At 31.7% G+C, this 16,324-nt stretch overlaps 2 protein-coding genes across 4 annotated transcripts in view; both read right to left on the reverse strand.

Annotated features, from left to right (window-relative positions):
- Nucleotides 1-16,324, reverse strand: part of LOC127881044 (uncharacterized) — a 133,745-nt gene that overhangs the window by 5,446 nt on the left and 111,975 nt on the right. The window contains exons 1-5 of one of the 3 annotated variants that reach the window (XM_052428640.1): nucleotides 5,155-5,237; nucleotides 4,964-5,045; nucleotides 4,558-4,626; nucleotides 4,101-4,307; nucleotides 3,603-3,740 (exon numbers count right to left, since the gene is read on the reverse strand). In XM_052428640.1, the coding sequence (XP_052284600.1) occupies nucleotides 3,603-3,740; nucleotides 4,101-4,307; nucleotides 4,558-4,626; nucleotides 4,964-5,036 (487 nt within the window). In that variant the 5' untranslated portion in view covers nucleotides 5,037-5,045; nucleotides 5,155-5,237. Of the gene's footprint in view, nucleotides 1-3,602; nucleotides 3,741-4,100; nucleotides 4,308-4,557; nucleotides 4,627-4,963; nucleotides 5,046-5,154; nucleotides 5,238-16,324 lie in introns of those variants that run through there. The other 2 variants (XM_052428642.1, XM_052428643.1) reach the window with 2 other exon arrangements.
- Nucleotides 12,939-15,875, reverse strand: LOC127881037 (integumentary mucin C.1-like). The gene is made up of 6 exons (XM_052428629.1): nucleotides 15,751-15,875; nucleotides 15,555-15,636; nucleotides 15,152-15,220; nucleotides 14,833-15,009; nucleotides 14,342-14,488; nucleotides 12,939-13,556 (listed from the first exon to the last, which is right to left on the reverse strand). Exons 2-6 carry the CDS (start codon nucleotides 15,625-15,627, stop codon nucleotides 13,474-13,476), a joined length of 549 nt encoding a protein of 182 aa, XP_052284589.1. The 5' UTR covers nucleotides 15,628-15,636; nucleotides 15,751-15,875; the 3' UTR covers nucleotides 12,939-13,473.

A 16,324-nucleotide genomic window follows, 5' to 3' on the forward strand; every position in this document is an offset into this window, starting at 1 on the left:
CTTTGAATGTAACATCAGCAATACTATCTTACATGAAATTGCAAACGAAAACATATTTCTGTCTGATGTTCTATCAGCGTGGAGTGATGTCACTCATAACTTAGAAACCCAAACCAGTAGTAAAACAATTTTATGGAACAATAAAGACATAACTTCAAACAATAAGACGTTTTTCTATAAAGATTGGTTTGAACGAAGCATTAAATATGTCGACCAATTATATGACTACAGAATTAAGGATTTCTACTCTTTTGTTAATATATGCTACATATACGGAATACCTTCAAATAATTTTCTGAAATACTACACACTAATCAAAAGCATACCCATACATATTAAATCTGAAATCAATACAAATAATACACCATGTACTCAAACAATATTTGTAGAAAACATACTTGGAAGAAAAAACAAAACAAATAAAATATTTTACAAACTACAAATTAAAAACCCTACGGATTTACCATGCTTTACCATGCCATATAAAGCAACTATTGAAAGCACACTGAGAAATTTTCAATATAAATACATCCATAGAATTATAGCTACAAATAAATATCTCTATAAATGCAAATTATCTAACTCAAATCTGTGTGACTTCTGCAGTGAAAACATTGAAACTATAGAACATCTTTTTTGGGAGTGCAAACACATCCAGCCTATTTGGAATCAATTAACATCCTTTCTTGAACAACAGCAACTAAACGTTAAACTATCTTTCTTAAATGTAAGTTTCGGAATTAACTCATTGAAATCAATAGACGGTAATAATATTGTGAATTTTATGGTTATATTGATGAAATATTTTATCTTAAACATGAAGTACAAAAAACAAGTACCAAATTTTAATTGTTTTGTCCATAGTCTTAAACTAAAAATCCAGATTGAGAAAGAAATAGCCCTCAGTAATGACACATTACAAATCTTTGAACAAAAATGGAATCGGATTAAATTCTCATAATGTTTTGTCCACTTATATACATTTTCACTCTGATGTTAGTTTATCTTTCTAAAATAGTTTTGTTTATGTCTATATATATATAGTTTTTCAATCTGACAAGATCATTGTGAAGAAACAACAAAACACACAAATACAGTATGCTTTCTTCCGACTTTTTACAACTCATCATTTTTCATAACTATTCCTCTGTTGTTCTTTTCTTTTCTCTCTAAAAAAAATAAATAATATATATATATATATATATATATATATATATATATATATATATATGTATATATATATATATATATATATATATATATATATATATATGTGTATATATATATATATATATATATATATATGAGCATATCTTGTATAACATGTCTGAACTGTATTGCTTTAAACAATCACTGTGTTGTGTGACCATATACATGTTTACATTATATGTATGATATTGAATAAAAAAAAAAAATGAATTTTATATAAGACTTTCAGCATAATTATTAAGATATGAAATCAGAAATAATTAATTTCATATTGGACGGTAAACCTGATAAATTTAAGCGAACTCAATAAATACAACCAGTAGAATATGAAGGTATCAGACTAACGGATATAGATTCATTCCTGAATGCAATCAAATGCAGTTGGGTTAAAAGATATTTAGGTAATACCAATACGAGTAAAAGGACATTATTTTACTAGAAAATTCTTAAAACATATGGTGACTCCTTACTTTTTGAATGTAATATCGACAATAATATCTTAGATGAAATTTCATCCAAAAACACATTTCTATCGAATATTCTATCGGCATGGTGTAAAGTTACTCATGACTTAGAAACCAAAATTAACAGTAAAATCATTCTATGGAACAATAAAGACATAACTACTAATAAAAAAACTTTTTTCTATAAACATTGGTTTGAACGAAACATTAAATATGTAGATCAATTGTACGACTATAGGATAAACGACTTCTATTCTTTTGATAACTTATGCTACATATTCGGAATACCTACAAGTAATGTCCTGATGTACTTCACATTGATCAAAAGTATACCCATACATATTAAAGCTATAACCAATACAAATAACACACCATGTACTAAAAAACATTCGTAGAAAACATTATTGCAAAACAAAACAAAACGAACAAAATATTTTACACACTTCAAATAAAAAACCCTGCCGAAATCTCTAAAGCTCAAACTAAATGGCAAAACCTTCTTGGAGAAACAATTATAATTGGAAACAAATATTTGTAATGCCATATAAATCAACTACTGATATCACACTGAGAAACTTTGAATATAAATACATCCAGAGAATCATAGCTACAAATAAACATCTTTTTAAGTGCAACCTATCCAACACAAATCTATGTGATATGTTTAGTGAACATAGTGAAACAATAGAACACCTTTTCTGGGAGTGTAAACATATTAAATCTCTATGGAATCAATTGACAACCTTTCGAGAGAAAAAACAATTAAAGATTAAACTATCTCTCTGAGACATCAGTTTAGGGGTAAATACCTTCAAAATACAAGAGGTTAATAACGCTGTGAATTACATAATTGTATCACATGCTATTTTTTTTTATTACACATGTGTAATACAACATTTTAAAGCGTTTCATTAGCTTAGTTTTCGTTTTTTGACCAATCGCATTTTGTTATTTTGATGAAATGACGTCACGAAATGTTAACAACATTCGGGATATATCATTATGTTTGCGTAAATATTTGTTTAATTTGCTCATTTAAAAGTATGTGATAAAAAAGATCTGACACTCGTTGTCATATCATATCATATTTTATTAAACTCGTCCAGGAAATTCGTTAATAAGCTCGCCAAAGGGTCGCATACTAACAAAATTACTGAAATCGTTTAATAAAGTATGGTATGATATGACAACTCGTGCCAGATCCTATATATATTATGAAATATTTTATATTCAGCATGAAATACAGAAAACAAAAACCAACAATGAACTGTTTCATCAATTATTTAAAACTGAAGATTCAAATTGAAAAAGAAATTGCCCTAAACAATGATACACTTCATATATTTAAACAAAAATGGAAACACGTTAAACTTTCATAAACAAGTCCAGTATGCTTTGTACCCACTTTATGCAACTCATCCTTATTCATAACTATTCTGTTTTTCTTTGCAACCAACCAAAAGAAAAAAAAAACATATTAATCTTGTTTTAATCAAAAGGAAACCACAACAACAAAAAGTATATATCTTGTATAACATGTTTGAACATTATTACTGCTACATGGTATCACTTTGTTTTATAATCATTCACATGTATACATTGTATGTCTTTTATTGAATAAAAAATATTATTTTTATTAATATTACAAATTTTTAAGTGAGATACTGTTCTCGGACTCAGTAAAAACAAGTTGAACATTGTAGAGTAACGGTAAATGACATTGAACTTCGCAACTTTTTGGGACCTTGTGTTTGAAAATGTGGACAACCTTTTCATTATTCATTAACTAACATTATCATTATTTTATTACTGCTTAATTAATAATAAGCGGGAACAAGCATTTTTTATATACGTCTATATTTCGGAAATGTATGCTGTCGATATGTCCATTTAATACTACACGCGTTGTGCTGTAAGTGTTTATCATACCTTTGTTGCACTTTCCATTATCTGCAGTATAGCCATCATTACACGCGCATACTAGTGTTTTGTTGGTTTGTTGGCCTGATACACAACTTGCGTTTGAAACACACTCCTGTAGGACTGTGTTGCGTTTTCTTCGTTTTCCTTTTGGTGAAGCACGGTACAAGAACAAATATTTATGATATATGAATATGAAAATTCATCAAGTTGTATTTAAGTTGAGCACCGCATTATAACGAAAGAGAAACGTGACTTTAGCACTATCACATGCAAACAATCAAGGTATTTAATATAACAAACGATATATTCTTAACGAAACGCAATCAAAGCTAAACGAAGAACGAGCAATAATTTGCACTAAGAATTAACATAATTTTATGATGATTATAAACATTTTTCAGTTTTAACAAAGTATAAAACACAACGTAGCGCCAAATAATGATCATAAATACATATTGTGTCATACTAAACCACCGATATTAGGATGACAAGTGGTACACTTACCAGCAGTTATTGTTGCCGCGGTAGTTGTTGTTGCCGTAGTAGTTGTTGGGGCCGAGGTAGTTGTTGGTGCCGAGGAATTTGTTGATGCCGCAGTAGCACTCGGTGTTTGGGAAGTGGTACTCGCCTGGGTTGATCCAGTGGTTGTGATGGTTTGGGCAGTTGTTACGACGGTTGTTGTAGTTTCAATTGTGCATACTTGACCGGCCTCTGAACATGGGTACGAAAAAAATTAATAAATAAACAAGAACTTAAATTTCGCAAACTTTATTTAACAAGTGTAACAAGACAATGATTTTTAAAGGAGGTTAAACCGATATGTTTGTTTTAATGTATCAGTTCATTTCACTGATAAGCATTCCATACAAATACATGTTTAAAACACATGTAATTCCGTTGTTCGATTGTTTTATATGGAGGATAAAACAAAAACACTGCAATATAATTAATAAAGACTTACGTATTTGACAGGAACCATTTTCACAAACTGTCATATTATTTGCACACATTACCGTTGCATCACATGGACCTGAAAGAAAAGATAATCTCAAAAAGAATAATATTCGAAATTGTCTTCTCAAATTGTCAAGACGTTCAATTTAAAGGAATAACCTAGCGGAATTGGTATCGATAACTTTGACTTTCGTATTTATTGCATTCTACTGATGTTAAGGTGGAAAAAGTTGTATGTGTTTTCCAAATTATAATAATAATAGTAAATACTAGTAATACATAAATGAAGAACAACCTAAGTGCTAGATACTGTGTACACATTCGGACGGAGTTTTACGCTTGGCATGTTATACGTAATATACCTCTAATTTGGTCAAGGCATTAAAAAGAAGTTATAATATTGGCTTACGTACTCGGCACATTACATCGCACAACGAAGGAACACCAAAGAAATACCACCGCCACCAAGAACGCCGATGGATTCATGTCGCACACCTAAATAAATAAAACAGCGTTTAGTACATTCGCAATTAACCAAACCTAAACATCCATTACATGTAATTTCTATTCCAAATTATTTATAAAAAAAGGCAAATCGACGCACTATCAAACACCAGGACGACTTATCTGCGTAATGTCTGGAGATATGACTATTTATAATACGACGTCTCCTTGGTGACCATTATCAGTTGACAAGGATGTTTACGCAGCTGTGTGTTGGTCTTTTAAAGGGTAATGAAAAGAACGAGTTGTCATCAAAAATTCATACCTCACAATATTGCGGTTTTGTTTGCATTAGATTTGTTTGTTCTAAAGAAAAAAAACTCATCATCGATAATGTATCAAGCGGATTTTACACGTTACAGCACTGCATGGGTCTGACGTTTTCTATTGATTATAAGTGAACATAGACGTGGAGCAGCCGGTAATAAACATTAAAAAGAGGTATAGAGATCGGAATATTTATCTTAAACAATGGAATGAATGAAGGGAAACATTATGGACGTATTTATGGCCGTCTGTCTGTCCGTATTTAAAACTATGTAGTATGTTAAACGTACACAATTAAACTTTGCCAGTTTCTTACGGTATACGAAGTTGTGCTTTTACGATTTCTTTCCGTCCCACGTTACACATTGCAAAAGAAAGAGTATCCTAATATTGACTTATTTATCAAAAATATACATCTCTGAAATTTTAACGTGAGATGTGTAATACATAGTATGCAATATTTTGTATTGGCCTTATTCTTAGTATTATAATATGCTAAATAGAATGTTTTATAGCAAAATGACTTTTTAAATATTTCCCTCTGAAATCATAAATTCCAATTCTTTAAGATTTGGTATATGATATTGTATTTAGGTTATTTTCAAACTATGTTCAAATATTGCCCCTGGGGTCAAAAACTAGCTTAACCTCAGTGTCAAATATTGCATTGTTACAACTTGCTACATATTACCAAATGCGGCGTTGGGGTATTCGTCGCTATCGTGGTAAGGTCAAGTTAGAACTTTAACAACTCAACCGATTATCGGAGTCGGCGTAATGCTATTGCTTAGGTTTGTGTGCTACAACTGCAATCAACTGAATGGCGTCTATTGAAACTGGTGTTTGGGTCAACTTGACTTTGACATTGACCTACTTTCGGAATAAGACTTATCCAGAAGGTCAAAATTATTGGTTTAACGAAATTGACGATAGAAAAGTCTGTAAGAGTATGCAAATTAAACTCACCACAATATCCCATCATATGCAGATATGCTGACATTTAACCATTTAAACAACTCAATGATATTTAATCCTGAAAAGTATGCTATACTTAAAAAGTAAGATAATGTCATTTTCGTATTTGGTCCGAAATGGCATTTTGTTCCTAATTTAGCAGCAAAAAGAAACAGTATTTTCAATTCATTTTATTAAGACTGCCCAAAGCTTGACAGTAAATGGTTAATGAATTTCTTTTTAGGCTTTATAATTTCGAAAAATATTTCTTCTCTTAAATTCGTAACACAAGTCAGCGATTTAGTGCCATCTTTACCCTCTTATCTGAAATTATAATTTTCAAATTGTTGTTTACATAAGTTTACCTCTAGTTTTAAAAGATATTCCATTTCAGGGTGATTTTATCAGATAAATGTTGTAATATGAAAAGCGGAAGAAACGTTTCGGACAACTTTATTATGCAAATATTGATAAATCATTTATAAGATGATGCAAGATTGTGTAGGATTTGTCATACATTCTTCGTTCAAGGTGCTTTTTTTCAATAAATATTGCTAAATGTATCTGAATCACTTCCTTTTAAGGCTTTTTTTCTTCAGGATATGCTTTAATTTTATATCAACAGGCTGCACTGATAAAGAAGTATGGTCTACGGTTATGTTAACGCAATGTTTTTTTTTCCAGCATAACAATTAAAGCGTCGTTTTGTCATTTTCACAGACGACTTTTATTTTGAAAAGAGTGAACACCAAAGATAGTTGAGCCTATTGCTTTATTTTCCCGCTGGAAACTCAGGTGAACATAAGCGTGCAACAACGCCATTTCTCTATATTAACTTTATATTTTCAATTTAAGATACATGCATGTTTTAGTAATAATTATATGTGGTCACTAACAAGGAGCCATATTTTTTTCCGAAATAAAATAATTATGTTCGTTTCACGAAGTTTATCATTTTTTCTGCATAGTCATTTTATGATTTTTGAACCTTATTATCAATTAGTAACGTTTTGTATTGACAAAAAAATCGAAAACGAATTAAAGATTATCCTTTGCTTTATTTTCTATGCCCAACGAATTTCTGCGGAACATTTTATAAATATCTAGAATAATACTTCAAAAACCCAACAATGATTATAATGAATTGGTGGTCTTATTGCGTTCGGATCTGAAGTGGTGACTAAGCCGTCGTCACATGATGTTTTTTATATTTGCATAAGAAAATCCCCGGCGTATTATGGCCTTGAAAAAAAACATTATATCCAAGCGATCCTTTATAAACACCGTCGATAGACGACCTATACATTATCAGTTTATAGTACTTTTTTGCGACGGGGAAAAACAGACAAGATAGGCGATAAGTACATAGATAAAAGGTTTAATTTGAGTGTTTGTCGTTGCAAACATTTCGCAAACTTGTCCGTATGTGATAAGCAAGTTATTGCACGTACAAAAATGAACTGTACCTCACGTCCTTTTAATCTATATAAACATATTTGTTTCGACTTAACATTGTTTTTATTTTTAGAATGATATATCAGTAAAATCGTGGTACACATATCGGTTGTTACATCAAGACAGCATGGAAATAAAATGTTATTCATATTTCGACTATTTAAAAATTATGTTGACTTTCCTATTCATCCCAGTGTCAGTGTACGCGTCCTGATACTTGTAATCTTTCTTTGTTATAAATAAAAAATATCAAAAGCAATTTTTTCATAACTTTTGTATTACGGCAGGTTAAAGGCAAAAACACCATTTGTAGTCGATTTTAGGTCATGTATATGTTACAAGCAACATAATTGAAAAAATATGAACCAATAATGTACTTGCATTGAGCAATTGCTTAAATGATTTTTATACAAAAGGAGAAGACGTTCTCGGAAACAATCATAAACAATATGCTTTTGGATATAAACATAATTGCACTCTGCACATAGCGCTTCTGTTTTTCTACTTTAAAAATGAATCAAACAAGTAAACATACTTACGACTATCAGTTTCTCTTGCGACATAAAACAAAAGAACACCATTTTGTTGTTGATATTGTTTAGAATGTTTATACGTTATTATTTTCTTTACGCTGTGCTGTATTATTTGAAGGGTTATTTACGCTTGAGCTTAGGCAAATTTCGGATTTGGATAAGTTATAGGGCATTGTACATGTGCAGTTTGTGTCGCAAACTAGTCTCACCGTTTTCTGTGTACCAAAACAAAACTTTATAAGGGAGTTTTTTATGTACAATGCAGAAAAGAAAGCCACGGTTTTGTGTATGTCAACCTATTGTGGCAGAGTTATGTGACGTAGAACATAGGGCATTTATTCAAATAACGTGTAGCTTTTTGTCTTTGTAAGTGATCAATGTAATAAAGCAAACAAGACAATTTTAAGATTGAATTTAATAATACTGTAAGCTAGGGCCTGCTTGAAAAGAGGGGACATTTTAATTTTTCAATGAGTGTTAATTTTATTGAAAATTGCTAGCGGTAAATGTTTTATTTAATTACAAATACTGTACAGATTAATGCTGGTAAGTTTTCTCAGAAAAAATAATGTGTCAGGATAATTTAACGATGTTCTCATTCAGCGACCTCCCAAATGTGTATGTCCCCAATTTCATTGGATTTTGTTCAGCTCAACAAAAATTATCTAGCACTCGTGAACTCCAGATGCATAAATTACAGGATCACGTGACTTTATGGGGTTCACAAATGGATGTAAATCAACGTAAACACACCGGTAACTGGTGCTTTTTTCAACGTTTTGAAACATGTTTTCTGAAGAATTTCAACTAGTGCATTAAATACAATTTTCTGTGCGGCTGATGGCAATTTGAAACACATCAGAATTAATGTATTTAATAAACCTGTGTTCTTCGCCAAAAATTGTATATGTTAAAAATTCCTTTACACGGTTATGCTGCAAGCAACGTGGTATTGTGTCACCGATTTCAGACGTATTCGATAATGTATTCTTAAAGCGTAAGTACCGGCACATACTACAAGAAAGCTTGTCATAAAAGTTTTTCAATAACTTGAGATATTTGAAAAAATAAAGTTCTTAACGGTGTGTTTTCATTCCGTCCAGCCCGTGTGTAAACCCTTGTCAACCCCATCGATTCTGCATTCTGTATATTATGCATTGATCGTGTCCTATATTTGCATTCAGTTCTGCTTGTGCACGTTTACACTGTTTATTCAGACCGTAACAGTAAATTTACAGTAAACTGAGTGAGGTTCGCTTCAATATTTGAAGGGGACATTCTTATCAGACGAATGTCTTGTTTAATTTGCGACGACACACACATTCGTCCTTTAGGAATTGTAAAAAATAATTCAATACATCATCTAAATATATATTTTTGCGATTGTAATCCTTTCAATTATGTTTGTTTTCGGTTCATATGTGTTTGTTTTTATTTTGTTAAACTCTGATCAAGGTCTTCAACGATATTTTAAGAATGATTTTCAAGTGCTAAGCTGACCTCAGGTGACATTCGTAAAGCCGTTGAAAAATTATCATTATAACTCACCTTGTATCATTTTGGTATTCGTTCTAACGTTCTAATAAAAAAAATTTGAGTGTGACATCGTACATTTTTATATTTTTTTATTTTTGTGTTAAGTGAGTAGTTTCATTACTGAAGCATATTATGCTATACGTTTCGAAGAGTGTACGTAAACTAAAGCAGCACATTTTAAGATTTCTGCAAGTGTTTTATTGTTTTGATCTTCATATAATTTGAACGTAGATAATTGAGTGTAAGTATATTTAACGTATTTACCTTAACTGATAATACATTTTGGATGAACACTTTTTTATACAAAAATAAATATTAAGAAACGTATATATGGAAACCAAAAGTATATTATTTTGTATGAATGTTGACTACATGTATTAATTAATATCGTTCGAACCAGATGAAGTTATGTCAAATTTTGGCAAACTTTCACACTTAGGAGCATATCTTTATCATTCATCGGGAGCTTGTAATAAATATTTCACCAATATTTCACCACCATGAGACGGCGTGCTATGTGCTAGACCTTCAGGATCGAAGATCAAGATCACACCATGTTTAAATGTAGGTATACTACCCTTGTTCGGACTGTAAATTTATTTCCCTTAAGGACATTTTTTTAAATGATTGCCACACATTTTCGAATGTGAAGACGACATATCGCTCGGCAAATTCATGTCCTTAATTTCCAAGGTCAAGATCATATCATATTATCCCACTGTTGCCTGTGGTACCGTCTGGGACATACCGACCAGCTTCCTCAAGGCGTCTCGATTCTTGGCAAATCACTATCGTTGTGGGCTCCAGATGAGAGTTTTTTTGTCGTATTTGAACTTTTCATTCAAACGACATATTCTCCTAAACAGTTATGGAGATTTTGTCTAAACATCACATAAATAATCATTGGATTACCATATTTCGATGTTGCTGAAATCTGTCCAATTGGTTAAATATTTTAGTAATTAGGACTGATTAAGATTTAAAAAAATTCACACTTACAATATATATTTATATACATTTATAAAACATTAACCGGCAAGCGTCTTGAAATCGTGTGCTTTATGAGGAAAACCGATATGTAAACATTGAGCGCAATATTCACGTGCAAACTATCCTGAAAAATGACATGGGTGTAAGTAGTAACGAAATGATTATAAGACACATGCGCATATTGTACGTATCGTTTCGTTTATGTTTGTTTTTTGTTTCAACTGTACATGTTTTATTTTGGAATATATTGGTGATGGCACTGTGAACATTTCCTACAAATGATATGGTCCTGTTTATCATTTTGCTATCGGTGTAATGTGAAACTCAACAGTGTATTCCCTATCAAGGTGTATTTTTTACGTTTGAAATTATATTATTACATTCTCACGAAAATACGATAACATGTTTACTCCTTATATTGTAAATTGATCTTTCTTCATAATGATTATATTTGTGTTTGTATTTACTTCATGCTGTTATTGTATACGATTGTAAATGACGATGAGCTTGACATGCTTAAGTCTGAATAAACGATTCTGTTCTGTTCTGTATTTAGACACAGACTGTACAAACAGTCCTTTTTTCCATTCAATAGTGTTTAGGTTTTTCTGTTCCGTTGGCGAATACTAGTAAATCATATACTTGCAAATGGACAACACAAATTGCTTATTGCGCCTATGCGAGAGTTTTCATGTTCAATCATACAGAAATTTATACCAGTTCGTGCTCGCACGAATGTTTTAAAATAACTAACAACGTCCTTATGAGTGTTATTTAGATTTGTTAAACATTCTATTAATAGTTGTGTTATGACGAGAAAGTGGAAATTGGATACACAATGCATTTACATATATATAAATATGTTTAGAGTTTGGCAAGCACAAAATAGATACATAGACATTAATATTGTAAACAACTAACGCTTGCTTGTTACAATAAAAAATCTATGGCACCACCATTGTATCATATATACAGACATTTTATTGGTTTGCTAATGTTTGTCAGACCATTGATTTTTTTTGTAATCTTTAACATCAAACAGTGATAAGAAAGCGAAACAATTCGATGGCAACTCTAAATACATCAGTTTCATATGGTCTACACGAAATTTTTATTTGAGATGAAGTTGGCGACAGCTGTTTTCTGTGCGTACTATTTTACTTATATGTAATAATTATTGTTGTTTTTTGTTTATATAAATATTACTATTGTATCTACATTGAACTGTTCACCATGTATGCGTGTGTCTGCTTGATTGTTAAGATATATAATTGATCACACTTTAGAGACCAAATACAAACAAACATAGAGGGTACGAAGTTGTTTGGAAAATACGTTTGTTTTAGAGGCTGTTAAAATGTATGTTCGCTTAATGCATTTTAAAGTTGACGTCCTTAGTAATCTAGGTGGCATGAGAAAAATACATATTTACAATTGTAACCAGAACGGAATCGACTAGCATTTGAAACCATTAACAACATAAAAATGATAAAGGTCAACAAATGTTGTTTGGATGTGCGCTTAAAGCTAGATAAGGATATGATTTGTAACCATGACACCATGACAATATCACAATATACAAATTCCAATCATTACGTTATTTAGCGCAATAATAAATGTAAATCCAAAATAGCAACGGTGTATCATCAGTCAAGAGGTTATTTTGGCATTTTTCAAAACGAACTGTTTTTCAATATGTTTTCAAGCTACTGCATGGTTGAGAGTAAACCTCATTTGCGCGAGTGTCGCACTGCAGTTTCCAATTAAAAAATCCTTTAGGTGATTTCTGTGTGAGCATCAACGTTCTAACTGAACTCAGGTTGAACAAAAGAATATCATAACCAGTGTATTTTACTTAAATATATCTTAGAGTAAATTAAGATGATTTGTTTAAGAGACTATCCTATTGCATTATCTGAATTTTATCGTAGACTGTAACAAATACAGTGCGTTAATACTTAGGAAATTAAAACTGCAACCGAATGCGAATGTATCTTTAAACTTTGAATGTTAGAACAAAAGTTGTATACAAGCATCGGTTGTACAAATTGTTTTTTGGATAGTCAGTACTTATTTGTAGAGGTTAAACTGGGTTCGAGGAACATGTATAATACGAAGGCTCGGTTTATAGGCAGATATGACAACACTGTTTAGTATGTAGGTATATCTCTTTTATTCTTTAAATAAAGACTCCGACCAAAAGTGGCGCTCACGTGTCTACAAGAAACCACACTGTTCTGGTTGATCTTGCATCGCCAGTTGGTCTGCACAACGGCTTCATCAGGCATGCACAGATAACCGGAACTCTCATACATGTACACTCTCGGTGACATATTCTGTAGACACAGGGCACACGCACTTTCAAAGCCAGATCATGCATCACTATTGTACAAATGACACCGCTCGATTGGTCTGCTCTCGGTTTGTGAAACAGTAAGTTTGTGAAAGTTTGTTTCTGTTGTAGTTGTTTAAGCGTTTAAACAGATATTTTCTGTATTGATAAATAAACTTTCAAAGTGATATGCAGATACAAACTAAAGGTGGTTTACTTTACACGACTGGTTTTGATTTAAGTGTTTACACAATATTTTTTCCATGAAAAATCCTAAAGATATAGAGTTATTTACAAACGGCAGGCAATGTTACCGATTAGTCAATAGACCACTGCAGCACGGTAGGGTTTTCTAGATGAGAAACAGCAGCACTGTCGTCACCATGACAGTGAAAAGTTCCGTCACTCTCAATGGTCCTGCGCCATTGCCAGGATCTGAAGATTATTTAGAAAAGTAGACTCATTTATATAATATATAATTTACTTGAATGCATTTGCAATTAATGTTTCGGGCTTTGAGCATAGCTAATTTGTAAGGATAATAAGTTTACGATATCTTCTATATAATTCTTAAACATATGCAAATAAAGTTTAACACACTTATTTAATAGTAGCGTATAAAAGCAGTTTGTTAATCACCTTGAAAAATGCATGTTCACACAGAGTAAAGTAAAGAGATAAATAATAAGCGGAAAGTAAAACATCCGCTTGAAAATCGTGTGTTTTAGTAAAAAGGGGTCGTTGGAATAAACATAAAACGTGCATAGAAAACGAATGGATATTTGGGGCTAAGCCAATTTGGTTAAAGTGGCATTTATAGGATAATACGAATTGATTGATTATAAAGTTGGTATGATTTTCTAAATAAGACTTTCATTAGAATTATATGTTTATAAATAAAAAAATCCCCTGAGACACTGTTCTCTGGCTCTGGACAAAATATAGTTGAACAATGTAAAGTAATTATGAATGAAATTGAACTGCGCAGATTGTGTGGGCGCTAGTTTGAATCTCAACGGAAACTTGTTTTGGAAAATAATTTGGACACCGTTTCCATTTTACATTAACGATTATCATAATAGTATTGCTGTTATATTAAAAATATGAGCGTCAAAAGTGGGAACATGCATTTTTTAATGTATGTCTATTTTTTTGGAGAAATATACCGTCGATATGTCCATTTAATACTACACGCGTTGTGCTGTTACTGTTTATTGTACCTTTTTTGCACTTTCCATTATCTGTAGTATAGCCATCATTACACGCGCATACCAATGTTGTTTGTTCGCCTGATACACAACTTGCGTTTGTAACACACTCTTGTAGGCCAGTATTGCGCTTTTTTCGCTTGGGTGTGTTTGATGTTGCTAAAGTTTGAACAAGTACATGTACTCATATTTATTAAACATGAATATGTATAAATTAAATTTTTTATATTGAGTCTTATAACAAAAGAGCTATAAGGTATTAGCAATATTAAGTGAAAACAAGCAAGCCATTAAATGTAACAACATAAATATTCTTAAATGAAAATAAATTACAACCAAACCGCGAACGGCAATAATTTGCACTTAATTTACATAATTTTATGATGATTATAATCATTTTTCAGTTTTAACAAAGTATCAAAAACAGCGTAGCGGAAAATAATGATCATACATATTTTGTCATACTTAACCACCGAAATTAGGATGACACGTGGTAGACTTACTAGTAGTTGTTAAATCCGTAGTAGTTGTAGGAGTCGCAGTAGTTGTCGGAGTAGTTGTTGATGCCGAGGTAGAACTCGATGCTTGGGAAGTTGCACCTGGTTGGGTTAGTCCAGCGGTGGTTGTTACAGTTGTTGCGACGGTTGTTGCAGTTTCAATTGTGCATACTTGACCGGCCTCTGAACATTGGTACGAAAAAATCATAAATAAACAAGAACTCAAATTTCGCAAACTTTATTTAACGAGCGTTACAAGACCGTTGTTCTAGTGTTTTTATATGGATAATAATAAAACATTAACATATCATAAATAAAGACTTACGTATATGACAGAAACCATTCTCACAAACTGTGGTACTATTTGCACACTCTACCGTTGCATTACATGGACCTAAAAGAGAACATAAGCTAATACAATAATAATACCCGCAATTGTCTTTTCATTTGTCAAGACGTTCATTTTAAAGGAATGATTTAGCGGAATTGGTATCGATAACTTTAACTTTTATAGTTAATGCATTCTACTAATGTTGAGGTGGAAAAAGTTTTATATGTTTTCCGAATAATAATAATAAATAAATAATACATTAATTAAGAACAATCTAGTTGCTAGATTTGTGTACACATTTGGACGGAGTTTTACGCATGACATGTTATACGTATTATACCTCTAATTTTGTCATTCAAACATTAAAACGAAGTTAAAGGTATATTGGTTTACTTACTATGCACATTACATCGCACAACGTAGAAACACGAAATAAATACAACCGCCACCAAGAACGCCGATGGAATCATGTCGCGCAACTAAAGAAATAAAACAACGTTAAGTACAGACGCAATTAAAAACAAACCTAAACAGCCATTACATGTTATTTATATTCCGAATTATTTCACAAATTAAATGACATATCTACGCACTATTAAGCACCAAGTCGACGTATCTGCGTTATGTCTGGAGATATGTCTTTTATAATACGACGTCTCGTTGGTGACCCTTATCAGTTGACAAAGATGTTTACGGAGCTGTGCGTTGGGCGTAATAAGTGTCATGAGAGCACCGAGTTGTCATCAATAATTTATACCTCACAATATTGCGGTTTTGTTTACATTAGATTTGTTTGTTCTAACGAAAAAATGTTTGACTATCATTTTATTATAAATATATTGAACATAACTTATAACGACACCTTTTGTGAGCATTTTAGCGACCTTTCAAACAGAAAATACAAACCGGATTGACCATTGAGTTTCGTTAAACTCATCTTCAATAATGAAATAAACGGTTTTTATCGTTTTGTACACGAAAATTCTTCGTGAAATATTAAAACGGAGTCGTAAAGTCACTGCATTGGTTTAAAACAGAACAATTTTTTCTAATGAATATAAGTGCATATACACACGCACTAACCAGTAATTAACATGTACAGTTAAAAGAGTCGTTTTGAAAGTATAGAGCTCAACTAGATTGAATTACAAAATGGAACAAATAAAG

The sequence above is a fragment of the Dreissena polymorpha genome, chromosome 5, assembly GCF_020536995.1.
Source record: "Dreissena polymorpha isolate Duluth1 chromosome 5, UMN_Dpol_1.0, whole genome shotgun sequence".
Classification (NCBI taxonomy): Eukaryota; Metazoa; Mollusca; class Bivalvia; order Myida; family Dreissenidae; genus Dreissena; species Dreissena polymorpha.

Bases quoted from the DNA above. Each gene is read 5' to 3' on its own strand.
- LOC127881037 (XM_052428629.1), bottom strand. From the start codon at position 15,627: ATGATTCCATCGGCGTTCTTGGTGGCGGTTGTATTTATTTCGTGTTTC. The intron at 15,010-15,151 runs GTAAGTCTTTAT...ACCAATGTTCAG, and splicing joins GAATGGTTTCTGTCATATAC to AGGCCGGTCAAGTATGCACA. The intron at 13,557-14,341 runs GTACAATAAACA...AATAATCTTCAG, and splicing joins TAATGGAAAGTGCAAAAAAG to ATCCTGGCAATGGCGCAGGA.